Below are 17599 nucleotides of genomic sequence, written 5' to 3' on the forward strand. Positions count from 1 at the left end.
CTCTGGAAACACTGAACCAGCGACAACACCTGCCTACCTCCAGACTGGTTATGACAAGAGAACAAACAGAACCTCATCAGTTTAATCCACCGTAGCTACGTCTTTTTTCTACCAGGTGAACCAAACCCTAACTGATAGAACTGGCTTTGCTCAGGATCAAAGACTAGAAAAAGCTCCTGACCAGGACCACGGCCTCAGAAAGTGGGGCTGGTTGGACATGTGTCAGACATGGCATACAGAGACTCTTACGGAGGCAACTGCACTATGGGAATGTGAATGAATGTCCTCTTAGAAAAGCCTGTGTTCAGTTGACTGTAAAAGATATGCTGAAGGCTAAAGGGCTGTTAAAGAACTGCTTTTCGACTCTTTGTCAAAGATGTTTTGCAGATTGGGAACCGTGAAGTCTTGTTGGACAAATACGAAGCTGAAAATCAACTACAAATATATCAACTATCGGCCTTTTTCAGAGTTATTTGTGGATGAAAAGGTGGATTGGACTCATTTTGTTTCACTTATTTATGACTTTTGTCAATTCTAAACTACTTAGCACTAGTTATGACAAAATTATTACTCTCATGTGAGGAATGAATAGTTCACTTATTAATTATTTACTGGTTGCCTGCCATGAGCCTGAGGGTACTTATAACAGAAGAAAAGTGGCCCAGGCTTAAAGGGATAGGGAAATGAACAAATGAAGTGGACAACTATTAAATTTCATTGTAAATTTTTCTCATTTTAAAACTTGTGGTAAAACATACATTACATAAAACTTACCATTTAAGTGTACAGTCAATGGCGTGAAGTACATTCACAATGTTCTCTGTTCATTACCACCATCCCTCTCTAAACTGAAACTCTACCCATTCAACACTAACTCCCCATTCTTTCCTTCACTCGGCCCCTGGCAACCAGCATTCTACACTGTGTCTCCACAGGAAATCATACAGTATTTGTCCTTTGATGGCTTATTTCATTCAGCATAGTATCTCTGAGGTTCATTCATGTCATAGCACGTGTCAGAATTCCCTTCCTTTTTAAGACTGAATAATATTCCATTGCGTGTATAGACTGCATTTGGTTTATCCATTCATGCTTCCATGGACACATGGGTTGCTTCTACACTTTGGCTATTGTGAATAATGCTGCTATTCCTTTTTTTTTAAATAAAGTTTTTTCAAAAGTCAAGGGATGGCTTTATGATAGAAAGAATGTCAGGGCTAGAAATTATGGGAAAAAGCTGCTCTTAGATGAAAAGCGAGTTTGGGGGCTTGATTTTGAATTGTAGGTTTCACTGGGTACAATTCTGAAGATGATGGGGCAGGAGATGACTGAGAAATACAGGAAAAAAGGTTCTGAAGAGAAATAACTTTCAAAGATCACATACTCTCTAAATGGAGAAAGTACCTGAAAACTTTCATCTCTGAAAGTATCCAAAGTAACTTAGAATAGCCCAAATTCTTTGATTTGTGTGTACAAGAGATTTGATCTAAACACTAAGTTTAAAGGAGAACACTATAGCTGCCCCCAAATGGAAGAGCTAAACAAATATAAAAAGCCGGAGGGATGCTAAAAGTTCCTTCAACCAACAGTATTTAGGAAAAGAATGGGATAGCATTTTAAATTGTGCTCTGTATCATTCCAGTGTTCTCTGATCATAACTACCTGCTCAACAATAGCAAACTCATTAAACCAACAGCACTATGCTAACCTATCTTTAAATAAACTCTTTATGATTTGCTTCTCAAGTCGGAATACCAGAGTCATAAGAAAGCCATTCACTTTAAGTACCTCTTTTCTGAGAAATCTCTGTTATCTACCTGTCAAAAATGACCTAACGGGGCTTCCCTGGTGGCGCAGTGGTTGAGAGTCCACCTGCCGATGCAGGGGACACGGGTTCGTGCCCCGGTCTGGGAAGATCCCACATGCCGCGGAGCGGCTGGGCCCGTGAGCCATGGCCACTGAGCCTGCGCGTCCGGAGCTTGTGCTCCGCAATGGGAGAGGCCACAGCAGTGAGAGGCCTGCGTACCGCAAAAAAAACAAAACAAAAAAAACCCCCTAACAATAAGAATAAAGAAAAATAAAGATTCTCCTACTGTATAGCACAGGGAACTATAGTCTGCATGCTGTGATGAACCATAATAGAAAAGAATATGAAAAGGAATGTATATATCTGTATAACTGATTCACTTTGCTGTACAGCAGAAATTAACACAACATTGTAAATCAACTATACTTCAATAAAATAAATTTTAAAAAAAGAATAAAGATTCTCCTTAGCCATAATAACAACACATGAGCAAAACCTCTCAACTTATTTTATTAAGCACACATAAACCACTTGAAGGCAATGTTTTATGGCCAGGAAAATGTAACACATATTTTATAACTTTGACAAATGAGAACTTTCTTACTCCCTCTGGCTGTTCTTACGTTTTTAGTCTGGCTAAAGAGGACCTCAACTTTTTTTCCTGGATTTTCCTCAGACTCCAGGACATCCTGGATTTTCAAGGAATAACAATGGACAAGTAAATATTTATTGAGCATCTACCACAGGAGTTGACTAAATAGCCGAAGGCACAGATTTCCTAAGGCACTTATATCTCCATGATCTTTAAGGGATGCCTAAACTAGGAGGGTGATACAGACGAAGCCAAAGTAAATATACATATAGAGACCGCCCGTCAGTCTCCTCATGCTGTCACATTACAGGTACCTTTGCAGCCGCGTGGGGTGAGGCTCCTTGGTCCAGAAGCAGAAGGGCCACTTTCTGATTATCGTAATGTGCAGCTACATGCAGTGGAGTTAGCCCGCTCTGAAAACACGTGCAGAAACAACAACCAGTGTCAAAGCGCCTTAACGTCAGAGGCCTAGATTTAGGAGATGGGATTACATTGGATACAACACACAGTGTAGTTTACATTCCAGTTTCCACAACACTTGGACCCCAGCTTTCACCTCCTATTTCTGCTGTCATCTTCATCCTATGAGACTTAAATATGGATTAGTTATAATTTAGGTGGCTGTTGGTGAATGTTAGCAAGTGCTTGTTTTTTGTTATCATGGGAGTGGCCTGTTACAAGTTGGCCGATGACCCCATACCTTCCCAGCAGCATCCGGAGATGCACTTTTCTGTAGCAGGAGACTGGCTACTTCAAGCTTCCCGTACTTTGCTGCCACATGAAGGGGAGTAAATCCTTTCTGAAACGATAAACATAAGAATAATGAGTAATAGAAACGACACAAAGGCATCACTCTTCTAGAACTGAGGCATTATTCTAATGGTGAAGAACAGTTAAGCCTGTACTTAAGGACCAAGACTGGCAGATAACAGTTAAAGAGTCCCCTTTTCAACAGATGAGCAGCATATTTAATCTTTCTCTTTCTGTTGGCTCGGCCACGAGACACTAATCCTGGGGACTAGTCAGGTACCTGACAAGGATGAAGTTGGAAAGCTGGATCTGGGGCTTATTCTAGGGCCATCTGGTCATTTCACATTGTGGGAAGAATAGGTTATAGGGTCCAGGCCCAATTTGGATTTGGAGGGCTTGGAAAAATCTAGGACAAGTCTGGACCTCCCATAACCTCCCACATCACCAGACTGGAGCCTTTCTCTTCCCCTTTCTTTATTGCCACACGTATACACACGTCTGTATGTATGACCCAGTCCTCAGGGGTAGGAGTCAGAGATTCTCACACTTTAGCCACCACAGGTGAACTGAACAATAACACAGGGTTCTATCTCAATAAATAGGCGAGAGTTGGATACTGAGAGTTGAGCAGCTCCTTCTTCTTGCTTCCAACTCTTACAAGGATCTGGGTATCGACTGGTCAGTCACCACGCACAGCTAGGGCCCCAAGCACGAGGCAGGGATTAGAGGGCTGTCAACATATTTGACCCCATGGGACTAGAGCCAGTTAGAGTAAGTGGGCAGCTCGTATGGTGGAAAGGCCAGGACACTCAAAACCCTATCACCCACTCCTCTGTTTCACATGTTAAATGAGATCCAGGAACTTGCATGTCTACTGAGGAGCCTAGAGAATCGCAGGGGTCGAATTCTGAGAAAGTCATCATTTGTTCAGATAGTTTTCCAAGTATTTGTAATTATCTTCTGCATTGATTACACATGAATGCTTCTTCTCTACATCTAAAAAAGGGTGTAACACCAATTTCTAGCTTTCTAAGACATGCCATGGGCCAGTTCATCTTGCTATCACACTTGCTAGTTTATGTAGGATCAAAGAAAAATGAGCTCTAAATTTTGCATTCTGCACTTGAAAAGCAACTGGGTGGTGGGTCATTACTGTAAGGCATCAGAGCTGAGATTAAAAAAAAAAACAAAAACCTATAAATCAGAAAAGAAAACAACAACAAAAAAAGCAGCATCAACAAACCGAGAAAAAAACACCTCCTGCTTTGAAAGTATTATAAACGCATTAACCAACTGAGCTTTGATAAAGTGGTTTGTATACCTGGCCTCAGCAACAGAAATCTGTGGCTGTGTTTTTAAAGCACCCTTTAAATCTGTCAAACAACTTGCAAGAAATATCTGACTCCAGACATCAATAAGGTTTCATCAGAAGATAATGTACTGAGAAACGTAAGATATACACACACACCAAATCACCCTGCCCCACCCCAGGGCTTTGCGGGCCAAGTTAATCCTGGGATCCAAGTACAGTTGCTGTTGTACACCTTTTGTACCTATTACCACGCAGGAAACTGTAAAGAGCATGTTTTTTGGGGGACACGGCAGGATTCTAAGACTGGCTTTCATACCTTTGTTGTTATAGATAAAGATGCGCCATGATCCAAAAGGAAGGCGGCTACGTCCTCATGCCCCTCTCGGGCTGCAAGGTGGAGTGGGGTGTACCCAGAAGTCGTGGCTGCATTTGGAGATGCTCCTTGCTGTAACAGCTGTTGTACTATATCTGCTTTCCCCAATCGCGCAGAAATGTGGAGTGGGGTTTGGTCATCCTATAGGACAAGTAAAAGTTCAGGGCTGATGAGCTGAGGACAATGGTGCCGCTGTGAAAAATACAGGAAACTTCGCTGCTTGCTATCAGAGGCTACATTCAACTCTTTGATTCAATACTAAAGAGAACCTCATTTATCTTTTTCTTTAAGTTTCAGAAAGGTGGGGATGGCAGATCTAAGCACCTTAAACACCCTCTGAGTAACCTATCAGCGTGAGAATTGTGAAAGGCAGTTCTATCTAGAAATTATCCCCACTCCGTCCTGCTATACTTTAGCAATTTTTAAACCTCTGATGACTCCTTTTTGGGGGAGATAAGGGAATGTATCCTGGGAAAACGGAAATACCTGGGAGGGATAGTATACCTCCACCAGTTCTCATGTACTCATATGTAATGAATTATTGTATTGGTACTGCCTTCCCACAGTCAAAAGTGGGAGGAGGGGAGAGGGCAGTGTAGGATGGTTGAGGAAGGTTCCCAGCTAAGACGGGGGCTGACAGCCAGCCCATCCTCTGCTTGCCGAGCTGTCATCCAGGCTGCATCTGCCTGGAGTGGAAGGCACCTTATGACAGTTCACTCAAGGACACAAGGCACTCCTAAGTCCTGCACCCTGAGGGCCTTATCCCCACGTTGGAGGGGTATCTTTTCCTTGTTTGCCCAAAGATGCCCTCTGGAGACAAATCCCCTACTGGGATGTGAAAAAGTCCAGGTAAATACTTTATGTAGGGCAAGTAGAGAGAAGAGGCTGGAGCACAGGGCACTGCTGTGCAAAGGTCAAGATCAAAGCAAGAGGGTCTGTGTAACTAGTAGGAAGTGTGAGAAGTTAGGGGAGATGCCACTGGCTATGGAAGTCAGACTCTTAACAATGACACATATTATCTCTTTAATGAGATAACTATACATCTTATGGTCAATTTCAGCTTGTGGGTGAAACCATTTCCTAGATGAAATGCTTCACATGTAACAACACTCAAAAATGTGAGGTTTCTTGTAAAGGTAAGAGTACGGCCTCTCTTAATCAATCTACTTAACTGATTAACCAACATCCTCTAGATCAGGGATCAGAACAGTAAAATCCAGGGGCCAAATCCAGCTGCCACCTGTGTTTGTAAATGAAGTTTTATTGGAACACAGTCATGTCCATTTGCTGATGTATTAAATTATGTACCATTGCTGTTTTCACTCTGTAATGACAGAACTGAGAGTTTGTGGACAAAGACAGTATCCTGTGAAGCCTAAAATATCGATGATCAGGCCCTTTCCAGAAAACGTTTGCGAAGCTCTGTTTCTAGGTCCTCTGTAAAATCTACCAGCTGGTACCACTATACACCGGACACTTAAGGTTTACAGTCTGCTGACTAGAATGTTACCACTACCTTTGTACCCACCTGTGGATTTTATGTTTACAAAGACCTAGTTGTGTTTGTTCCCACACTCGTGTGTTTATACTAGTACTTTTCTAGCTTGTACTATGTTTACACTAATTATATGACATGATATGTTAACAGGTAAAATATGAGTACCGAAGGAAAGGCTTTAAGGACACTGTTAAAAGCCTTGGAGAGCCTTGGTAGACGTTGATGAAAAACCAACTATGGGGGCTTCCCTGGTGGTGCAGTGGTTGAGAGTCGCCTGCCGATGCAGGGGATGCGGGTTCGTGCCCCGGTCCGGGAAGATCCCACATGCCGCGGAGCGGCTGGGCCCGTGAGCCATGGCCGCTGAGCCTGCGCGTCCGGAGCCTGTGCTCCGCAACGGGAGAGGCCACAACAGTGAGAGGCCCGCGTACCGCAAAAAAACCACAAAAAACAAAAAACAACTATGGGACTTCCCTGGTGGTCCAGTGGTTAAGACTCCATGCTTCCAATGCAGGGGGCACAAGTTCAATCCCTGGTTGGGGAAGTTCTGAATGCCACACAGCCAAAAAAGAAAAAAAAGAAAAGAAAAAAAAAACAAAACCAAAAAGCCAACTACGGTCAAACTACATATGGGTAGGAGAGCTGAATAGACTGGGGGAAAATTATAAAAGTTGAGAAATATCCTGTACTCAAACTGCTTTGCAAATGCCTCAGTCTTCTCTTCTTTTAACCCTAAACTAGAAACTACAAAGTATGTAATTAAATGACAAATAAATGTACATTTGTATACTGAAGGGCTAAAATTAAATGGTTGAGGTATTTACATATCTATTTACGATTCTTGACCTAAACTGCCATTTAAAAAAAAAAAATTGGTAAATTATAGTTTATTCATGCACTGAAAAAAAATCATTAAAAAAAAGCTAAACATCAATAAATAAACAACAAATTTTAAACTGCCATTTTGATAACCAGACCAACTACCATCAAGACGGTGACAGATAGTGAGTTTCTTCTGGAGGGTAAATGCCAGGCAGAGAATGACGCATTCAGACTCAGCCCTTGGACTTCCCCAGCTGTCCAGTGGTTAAGGCTCCACCTTCCAATGCAGGGAGCGTGGGTTCGATCCCTGGTCTGGGAACTAAGATCCCACATGCCGCAAGGTGCGGCCCCAAACAAACAAACAGACAAACGAGCTCATCCCTGATGTTCTTCTATATTCTATGTTCCATGAACAACTCTGACCAAGTCTCAGGGTTTATGGTTTCACAACTTGCAGAGAAAAAGTTCAAACTCCCTTTTTCCTTTTGTGGCTCTGACAGCTGACATCTAGGTCAACCAAAAGAACTCAATTATGCTTCCAAACTGTGCTTGTTTTAGAAGCTTTGTGCATGAGCCCTTCTCCATAGAGTGCAAACAACTGTGGGCCAATTCTAGGTTTGTTTCCTAAGCCATTAGGGATGAGCAATGTGCCAAGGACACAAAGTTCTTGTTCTATTTCATTTTGTTAAATAATTGAGTAGATACACATACAGGGAAGGGATGTTTTCAATATCCCTTGGGTAGAGACTTTTGTCATTGGTGGTGGTTCATTACTTTAAAAGAGTGATCCTGGAAGAAAGCATGCCTATGTTTAAAGGTTTTATTAAAATCATTTCTTCTCTCGAAGCAAACACTTCCACGCTCGGCACATACCTTAGCTTTAGCTTCTACCTGAGCGCCGTCTTGCACCAGATACCGCACGACTTCGGCCTGGCCGGACCGAGCTGCCATGTGCAGCGCTGTTTCTCCTCTCTGGGGAACAGGAGCCGTTAGGTAACTTAAGGTAACTTAACGGCAGCTCTAAAGAAGACTGGCCTATTTGCTTTGCATAAAGTTGATGATGGAGGGTTTTTTTTTTTTTAAATAAAAAGTAGTTCCAAGCACTTCCTTATTGAAAATAGGAAAGATAGGAAATCAAATACACAAGAATTTCCCAGGAACCTGGTCCATGATGGAAGACATCAGTGTAAGCCCAGAGTGCACGGCAGGATCAGAAGCCGTGCTCAATAATCTACAGTGTAGCCTCACTGGGGGTTCAAAGGCAAATGCTATGGGGCCAAGCAGGAGGGTAGGCGAGTGAAGCGGGCAGATGGGGGAATGCTCCTGGAGACAGGCCAGGCCTTCTCCTGGCTGGGGGAGGCGCTGCTAGCTGGCGTCAGTGGGCTACTCCAGTAACTCTTTGCGATGCCAGCCGTATCATGCCATACCTTCCTATTTTTCAAACACAGCAGCAGTTTGGATATTTGTGGATATTTCTTGAATGCTGGTCAAAAAATCAGAGTTCAAAACAAAAGAAAACCAAAAATGCTGCACAGGCAACACAAAACACACCCAAGGGCCAGACGTGGCTTGCCCTTGGTTTGCATTTCCTGCTTTATCTCAACAGGTCATTATCCTTTGGGGCATTATCCCAAGGGGTTATTTTCTTTGCCACTGGACTTCCCCCGCCTCTGCTGCTTTTCACCAAATGGACTTTAATTCAGATGATCTTTTCGTTTATGTAATAATAAAAAAAGGAAAACAACATAGAAAACACATATGGATTGAAATGTAAAAAGTGATAAAAATCAAATATATTCTCCCCCACACAAGTGATGCCCACCTTTATTTTTTATTTTAAAATTATATATTTATTTATTTATTTTTGGCTGCGTTGGGTCTTCGTTGCTGTGCACAGGCTTTCTCTAGGTGTGGCGAGCAGGGGCTACTCTTTGTTGCGGTGCGCGGGCTTCTCATTGCGGTGGCTTCTCTTGTTGTGGAGCACGGGCTCTAGGCACGCGGGCATCAGTAGCTGTGGTGCACGGGTTTCAGTAGTCGTGGCTCGTGGGCTCTAGAGCACAGGCTCAGTAGTTGTGGCGCACAGGCTTAGCTGCTCTGCGGCATGTGGGCTCTTCCCGGACCAGGGCTCGAACCCATGTCCCCTGCATCGGCAGGCGGATTCTTAACCACTGCGCCACCAGGGAAGTCCCAGTGCCCACCTTTAAATTACTTTTTATAGATATCGCTTTGCTTTATAGGACATCCACCTCCATGGAAGGATATGCAGAGATACAGTTCACACGAAACTTGTTGCTATGTTTCCTGGAAAGGTGCTGAGGATGTAGGTGACCATGTTACCCAGTGTTCTCTTTGTAAAGGAAAACCTTCTCTCCTGGCGTTAGTACCAGGAAAGACTGCATTTCAGCTGAGAGCTGGTCTGACGTGGACGTGCTGACTCAAGCTGTTGGAAGACACAGAGTCTTTCGGGGGCCTACCCTCAGGGTGAGGACGCAGGACCTTATGGTTTGCCCTTTCTGTGCCAGAATGTTCCTTGTTTTATTTTTATTTCTTTGGTGCTCATGAGTCCAACAAGTGTTCTTATGCTTGTGGTCTGGGGTGCTAAGATTGTTATGCTGCTAAACTTAAAATTCTGTAAAGCAATGTCAAAGGCCACATGCGGATCGAGGGTGGTAAGTTACTCCTCTGACCTTTACTATGAAGTGAGTCTCATGGTTCTGCAGAGCAATGCTCAGTGTGGGAAAACAACAACATCCAATAATGAACTGGGTTCCATGGGTTTGTGATAACATTGTCGAGCACACTGAAGAGAAATTACTTTGAAGTTACTTGAAATCACAATAAGGAGAGTGTTGGAACCACCTTCTCAACATGCAACACATATTTTAAAAAAATTTTATTCAAGTATAGTTGATTTACAATGTTGTGTTAATTTCTGCTATATAGCTAAGGGACTCAGTTATACATATATATTCATTTTCATATTCTTTTCCATTATGGTTTGTCACAGGATATTGAATATAGTTCCCTGTGCTACACAGTAAGACCTTGTTGTTTATCCATCCTCTATATACTAGTTAGCATCTGCTAATCCCAAACTCCCACTCCATTCCTCCCCCAACCCCCTCCCCCTTGGCAACCACAAGTCTGTTCTCTATGTCTGTGAGTCTGTTTCTGTTTTGTAGATAATTTGTGTCACATTTTAGATTCCACATGTAAGCGATATCATACGGCGTTTTTTTTTTCTCTTTCTGCTTTACTTTGCTTAGTATGATAATCTCTAGGCCCATCATGCATGCAACATAATGCTTCTGTTGAAAAAAAAACTCTCCCCATCCACAAAACTTTATTTTCTAAAGCATAATATTCAGTAGTAATATACACAGTCCCTAAGTCTTAGCAATCTGTGACCAGCTAGTGATCGAATGGATCTTGCCTTTGAAATAAAGGAAACCACAGGTATTTTCAAAATTCTGCCCTTTTCTAAGTACTCAAGTTAAATGGGAATTAATGTACCTATAACAAAAATAAGTAGATTGAGAGCAATCGTTTCCAGTTTCATAAATGCTCACAATTAGACCTAGTTTGTTCAAAGGATACTTACCACGTTGGTGGTATTTGGTGAGGCTCCATGATGCATTAGTTGTGACACGATATTTACATGCCCCATGAAGGCAGCAACATGGATTGGGGTAAGGCCCGACTGGGGAAAAAGAGAGAGATGTCAGTTTGTTGGCTTATTTTAAAAAGGGTTTGTCTGCCTGCCCGCCTGCCTACTTGCCATCCATCCATCCAGGCTAAGATAACCAATTTATTGATCAGATCAGAAAACATCAAGACATCACCATGACGTCATAGATTTTATAAGGCAAACGTATCAATATTCATCATGTCTCTAAAGCACGTTCCGTGATTATGAAAGGCCTATGTCATAACCATTAAAGAAGAAAGATTTATTTCACACATTTTATATAGCTCTATAAAAAATATTTAGCGAAATACCTTGAAGGTTCTTTCCCTTTGCTACTAAGCATTCCTTATCCATATGACTGTGTGTGTGTGTGTGTGTGTGTGTGTGTGTGTGTGTAGGGGGGACACTTGTGTGATTACACACACAATAGCAAAAATTCAACTTGTATTTCAGATCCTGTTCTGGCCTTTTAATAAGGACTCCCATGCTCTCAGAATCACTGATTATACTACACGTGAAAGAGCAAGGTGGAAACACAAAGCCATCCCTCTAAGAAATGAGCAGATCAGCATTAACTGTCCCAATCATTTAAATTTTTATCTTTCTGCATATTACAAATCAAGGTGATATAATTAAGGCAAATAGAACAATGGTCACTAGACCTTAATTTTCATGTGTGCTTCAAAGTCCCCCTCATCCCCCCCACAACCACTGGTACTTCTTGCATAAAATGATTGCATTTTCAATTTTTCAGAATTTAATCCCACTTATACCATGAACATCATAATTTGGAAAAAAATACTTAATATGGCTAGAAAAAGCTGAGAGAGAAGGAGACAACTAATTTCAACAGAAATTTGAGTAATGTCAAAAAATATGTTAAAGGAATTCTATACAATGAAAGTAAGATAGAAAACAGAAGAGGTAGAATTTTGGTTGCCCAGACTTCAAATAGTGGGAACTGAGGAAAACAGGGGGAAGGAGAATTTTGTTGTAATTCGGCACCTTTTCCCATCAGCAGGGGGAGTTGTGAGGACATGGTCTGCGCCGCCTTTCCGAGGGAGTACAGGGCTGGCCGTGGCAACTTCTCATCACAGGCTGGCATCTCTGGACACTTATTCAGACGCCAGTGAAAAATCTTTGATTTCAGAGCCCATTTTGATCTTTAAAAAGGGCTGCCACGCACTGAGAATAAACTTACTATTTTATAATGAAAATAACTGGATGCCTACCATAAAGCCAGAAGACTCAGGAAAGAGCGAATCGGTATTAATATTTTCTATCATTTAGTATTTCGAAGTTGTAAGTGTTAGAAATCAAGGCAAATACTTCATGTGCAGATGAGAAACTGAGGCAAAGCAACAATGACTGGACTAGACCTTAGTTTTTACGTTAGCTTCGAATCCTAGAGTCTTCAAGGTTGCATTCAACAAAACTACTGAATGATCTACTATGGCATCTACTGTGTTGCGGGTATATTAACACCAGTAAGACTCTGGCCTGCCTTGGTGGAGCCTGTAGTTTTGGGGCGGGGTGGAGGGGAGTGGCTGGGTCATAAGTAAGCCAGCTGGACAAGAGCTTTGACGGAAATATGCACAGGATGTGCCAATGGTCCCAAGGAAGAGCTCCTGGCCCAGGCCGAGGGTTACGGGAGGATTCCCAGAGAAGGCAGCCCCAGATCTGGTCCTGAAAGACATACAGGACTAGGCTGGAAAGGGAGGGATGTGACGCGTGGAGGGTGTAGAGATATGGAGTAAACCAAAGGGAGTGCAGCCCAAGGAAGTGGATGCCAGGCTTGGTTTGAGTGTTGCAGGCTCAGCCCTGATCCCAATAAGTCACTTCTCTGAGCTCTATGTCAGTGTGTATGAAAGAAACCGAGAGCTACCGTTTTACTAACTTCAGCAACTCTGTGCTTCGTTAATTCTGCGTGTTTCCTGAGAGCAATCCTCACTTCATCAGTATGCAGAGGTTATGTTGTGCAGGGGTTCTCAACCGTGGCACATGTGACATTTTGAGCCAGATAATTCTTTGTTGTTGGAGGCTGGGCTGTACGCTGTAGAACGTTTAGTAGCATCTCTGGCCTCTGTCCACTAGATGCCAGTAGCACCATCCAGTTGTGACAACTAGAAATACTTCCAGACATGGCCAAATGCCTCGTAGCGGGCAAAACCACCCCTCAGCACCGCATTACAGGATTTGAGGAGCAGAGCATGAATGGATTTCATGTAAATTACGCTTGGAGTGATGGCATCCCCCGTTCCCCCGCCTGCCTTGAGCACGACACGTGTTTGGGTTATGCTTCTCGTCATGGTGATGTATTTGCACTCTCCTCCCACTCTCGTCTGCTCTCCTAAGCACTGGCAGCCCCTTGGGTGAAGGGTTCAGAAAGTAGTAGGACACCCGCACACAGCAAAACTAGCTGGTCGTCAGGGAGGGCACTGGGCCTCTGCCTGCTGAGGCTATACACGGGGAACCCCAGAAACCCTCCTCTTCTCACCTCGGTTACAGCTTGGATGGACGCACCATGTTTCAGAAGGAGTTCCATTACTTTAATTCGATTCTTCTTGCAGGCGATATGGAGAGGGGTAAAGCCATTCTGCAAGGGAAAGAGACGCAGACCTACTGGATTACGTTCCGTTGAGATCTACTTCCACTGTGTATGGTAAAATATTTTTGCAAAAGTGACGTTGTGTAAAGATTTGGAAATGAGCGGCAACAGCCAGGGGTTAAACCGAATACAGATTCTTTTCTGGAAGCACAGGTAGTCTCCCTGCTCCCAGGAACCCAAGGTGCCCTGCTAATCACGAACAGGAAGCAAATTTTTGTCATAATCTCCCGGTAGTTAAGGCAAAATGGTCATGCGTCTTCTTAGACTATTTTATTCTGGAATTTATTTTCCAAATATGTCCTTCCTCTACCTCATTTCAAAGACAGACTAAAAACATCTCGGCCAAAATTGGTCCTCACAGCCATAACTTCACCACTGCCCATCGTGACTTCTCTGCTGCATTTAAAAACAACTTCAAGACCTGTTCTGAAATGTTTTTATTTCTTCCAAGTTTTAAGATTCAAGTAGGTGCTTACTCCAAGGAAGCAGAAAGTTAAACAACCCAACATTAGTTGGATCATTTGGTTTAATATTTAATCTAGTACAAGAACCTGCTTTTTAAACAAATTACTTACCAAACTGTACTGCCCGCTAAGTGAGAGAGACCACGGAGCATATTTTTGTTGCCACAGAGAACTACAGAATATCAGGGCCCACCACGCAAGCTTAGGTCAGAGTCACCGCGAGTGCTCCTATGGAGGTTTTGAGACCATTTACCAGGCCTTAGTCCATCCAGGGGTGACTGCCCACAACCTCCAGAACCTCCTAATGTTGTGAAATCTTCAGTCAGAGGAAAATGAGGATGAGAGTCCACACCCTGTCGTAAGGCTTTTTTTCTTGTGTGGAAAAATAAGTCATGACTGCTCATTTCTTTTCCTCCCTTCTCAGAATTCAAAGATATGCTTGCTATCTTGGGCCAGTCAACAGCTCTTAAAATGCTGCTCCAGGAAAAGCATTTAGAATTACGATGGTGATGGAGCTGCCTGGGGTCTGGAGGGCTCCTCTCTGCCCATCCGTTACTGCCCACTCCAAATCTCAGGGCCCACAGAGTGCCAGAGGTGACCATATGAGCCGCAAGGGAACAGAGACCCTTCCTAAAATGGTTGATCAGATGACAGCCTTTACTGCAAAATTGCTAGTAAACGCACACGTTTTCCCTAGCACTTGGTGACATATTTTTTTCCTAAACATGAGTGCTTCTTCTGAGCTAAATTTAAACAGCTTACTAACTTGGGAGCATTTATTTTTCTAAAGACAACAAACACCATCTCCTTTTGAAAACCAAACTATATAGCAAAGCTCAAGGTTAAAGCAGCATGGCATTCTAGGAGTTAAGACTACAAACTAGACCAAATTTTTGATTCGCAGCTTGAGGAAACAATGACAGGTGATATTTCATTACCTTACATGGTTAACATCCTCACACCGAATTTCTGCTCACAAATTCCTAGACCTTTCATGTTTAAGATGAAGTTTTCTGATCATTTTGCCTCGTAATTTTAGATCTCACAAAAAACTTTTAATTCACAGTTATCACTTTACCTACCAGAAGATACGCTGACCAGCTCACTCCTTTTGTACTTGTACAGTCTTTGGGTTTATTTATGTAAGAGAATCATGAGTGTGACCATAAAGAAGTTAATGATTTAGCCTCACCAGTCTTGCTAATGTTGGAAATAGAAGGGTTTGCAGATTTTCCAGAAGGCCATTTGAAGGTGGACAAGAAGTACACTTTACTTAACTAGCCCTTCCATTTTCACCTCCTGAAAAGGAATCCCTTTACGTGCAGGGGTAGCACGTGGTCAGCAAGACAACACAGGCTGGACTTGTGAGCTAAGCTACTCACCAGGGCTTTGGCATTGGGGTTAGCCTTCTTGTCCAAGAGAACCTTGGCGACTTTGTAATGGCCACAGTGGGCAGCCACGTGCAGGGCAGTCAGGTAGTCATTGGTGACATCGTCCACAGGCACGTTATGCTGGAGGAGAAGCTGGACGCAGTTTAAATGATCCCCCTGTGTAGCCATGTGCAGTGGAGACAATCCATTCTGGAACACAGAAGACAAGCAGAGTTTATTGTTTTACCTTTCAAATGCGAATATGCCCAACATAAAATACAGTACAAATGTGAACAGATGAAAACCCTAGATTTGCACACGGAAATGCCTTCTCTTTTTAAAAGGCTTTGTGGCAACTGTTTTGAACTGCAGCTACTTTCCAAACTAGTCCTCCTACTTCTTAAATCAATCAAAAATAAATTTTCAACGATAATTTCTTTTTCTGATTTAAAAAACAGTGTGAATTGCACCAAGGTCCACTACTGACTGCATTTCCGGTGAATCTGAATTCTTAATACTTAAGACTGAAAACTGGACATCAACTACACTTCAATAAAAAAAGTACTGATAACAACAACAAAAGACTGAAAAGGATAAAATACAGGCAGAAACAGAATGGTATTCACTAGACGGGTTTTTATTTTGTGCTCCTGTGTTATTAATGCTTGATATTGAATATTATATTGATCAATTTTTAGAAAAAAGATCTGAATACAACACATTTCAGCTCACATCAACGTAGAAAGGAAAACGTTGCCCTTTTCCATCAATCTGGTGCCCCCGTGTGTCTATGGCGAGGAAAGGCAAGACTGTGACGAACTCATTAACTAATTAATGCTTGCCTCAGTCTAAATCAATTGGGCTCAATGACAGGTCCTCATCTGCAATACGGATAAGTAAAAAATTCATTTAGAGAGCTGAGAGAAGGCACGAGTGGGGTCAAAGGTAACTAAAACCATTAAGAAGATTGGAGTGACATTTAGCATTCAACATTCAAAATGAAGCATTTGCCTTCATTTTCTAATGAAGGCAAAAACAAGGTATTAAGATATCAGTCTTTCCAGGCACGCTTCCTTTAAATATGCAGACAAAGTGTTGGAGCCTGGGAAGTTCCTAGAGAATCCAGTTATCAAGAGAGGCTCTAGTAATTACTGTAACCTAGTTTAACCTACGTGGGAGGGAAAAGTGATGGTAAATTCAGTTTCCAAAAAAATCAACATCACTGAACTTTGAAAATAATGATATACCAAGTATGCACACACCAAGGAACTAGGCATTTCTGAATCCTCCGGGCCAAGTTAAATTCTCCTAATTTATCTGAATGACATAAAACAAGAGTTCAAGGGGGGAAAAAGCAAGCCTTCCTTTGGCCGCTCTCATGGCATCATTCACTCACCATGTCATGTATTTCAGCTATTTTTGTTTCTTGAAAACAGGAGGTTCATGGGTTATAATTTCCCCATATTGCCCAGCAGAGAGCCTTGTATATATAGAAAGAGCTCCATAAATAATTATGTAAATTTAAAGCCTTCATACACTGCCACTCAAGCAGAATATTTTTGCCTAAAAAATTCCACTCCAACATTTTGCACCAAAGTAGAAACTAAGGTGCAGGAAAGGAGGGGAACATTTCTCATTTGAGATACTGCCACCCACTAGCATATGCACTTGTTTATTTCCTGCCAAAACATTCCTCCGCTTTATGTTTTGATACAGTCTTAGAGGAAAACACAAAGTAAACAAAGAAACAAAATGTGAGAGAACAAATGACTCAGTGGAGAGAGTAGAAATGGGAGGCTGTGTCAATAAAAGAAGGAGATTCTCTAATGATACACAAAACAACCACATATGAGTGGGTAACTTATAGGTCACTGGGGAAGGACCAGAAGAAAGGAAAGATTATCTGCCGTGTGGCTAGGGGTTATATTATGTACGGCATTGTCATCAAGCTAAAATCATGAATCCAGTGTGACGGCTCTTCTTAGCTCAGAAAGATGAAAGTCTTGAAGAATTAGACAGACGGTCTTAAAGTTCAGAATGCCTTCATTCGCTTACTATTCATTCAGGAAGGTCTCCTATGTGCCAGGTGCTGATTTAGGTCCTTGGGGTACTGCCCTGAATAAGACAAAGTTCTTGTTTTCATTTCACTGAAGAGACAGCAAACAGGTAAAGAAACTAAGAAGGCCTCTCTGAGAAGTTGACATTTGAGTTGAGAAATGTGTGAAGACTGCAGAGCTCTGGGACAGACTGAGAGAGGTCAGTCTGAGGGAATGGGAAATGAGAACAAACTTGGTGTATTCTAGGAAGTGAAAGGAGGC

General features: G+C 42.4%; 1 protein-coding gene across 19 annotated transcripts in view; it reads right to left on the reverse strand.

Annotated features, from left to right (window-relative positions):
- Positions 1-17599, reverse strand: part of ANK3 (ankyrin 3) — a 681638-nt gene that overhangs the window by 144609 nt on the left and 519430 nt on the right. For all 19 annotated transcript variants that reach the window (XM_027091793.1, XM_027091782.1, XM_027091795.1 and 16 more), the window contains 7 exons: positions 15294-15491; positions 13337-13435; positions 10753-10851; positions 8025-8123; positions 4778-4975; positions 3100-3198; positions 2714-2812 (listed from right to left, as the gene is read on the reverse strand). In XM_027091793.1, the coding sequence (XP_026947594.1) occupies positions 2714-2812; positions 3100-3198; positions 4778-4975; positions 8025-8123; positions 10753-10851; positions 13337-13435; positions 15294-15491 (891 nt within the window). The remainder of the gene's footprint in view (positions 1-2713; positions 2813-3099; positions 3199-4777; positions 4976-8024; positions 8124-10752; positions 10852-13336; positions 13436-15293; positions 15492-17599) is intronic.

Source organism: Aethalodelphis obliquidens, unplaced genomic scaffold (assembly GCF_003676395.1).
Source record: "Aethalodelphis obliquidens isolate GAN/ISIS:26980383/991018 unplaced genomic scaffold, ASM367639v1 scaffold73, whole genome shotgun sequence".
NCBI classification, from domain to species: domain Eukaryota; kingdom Metazoa; phylum Chordata; class Mammalia; order Artiodactyla; family Delphinidae; genus Aethalodelphis; species Aethalodelphis obliquidens.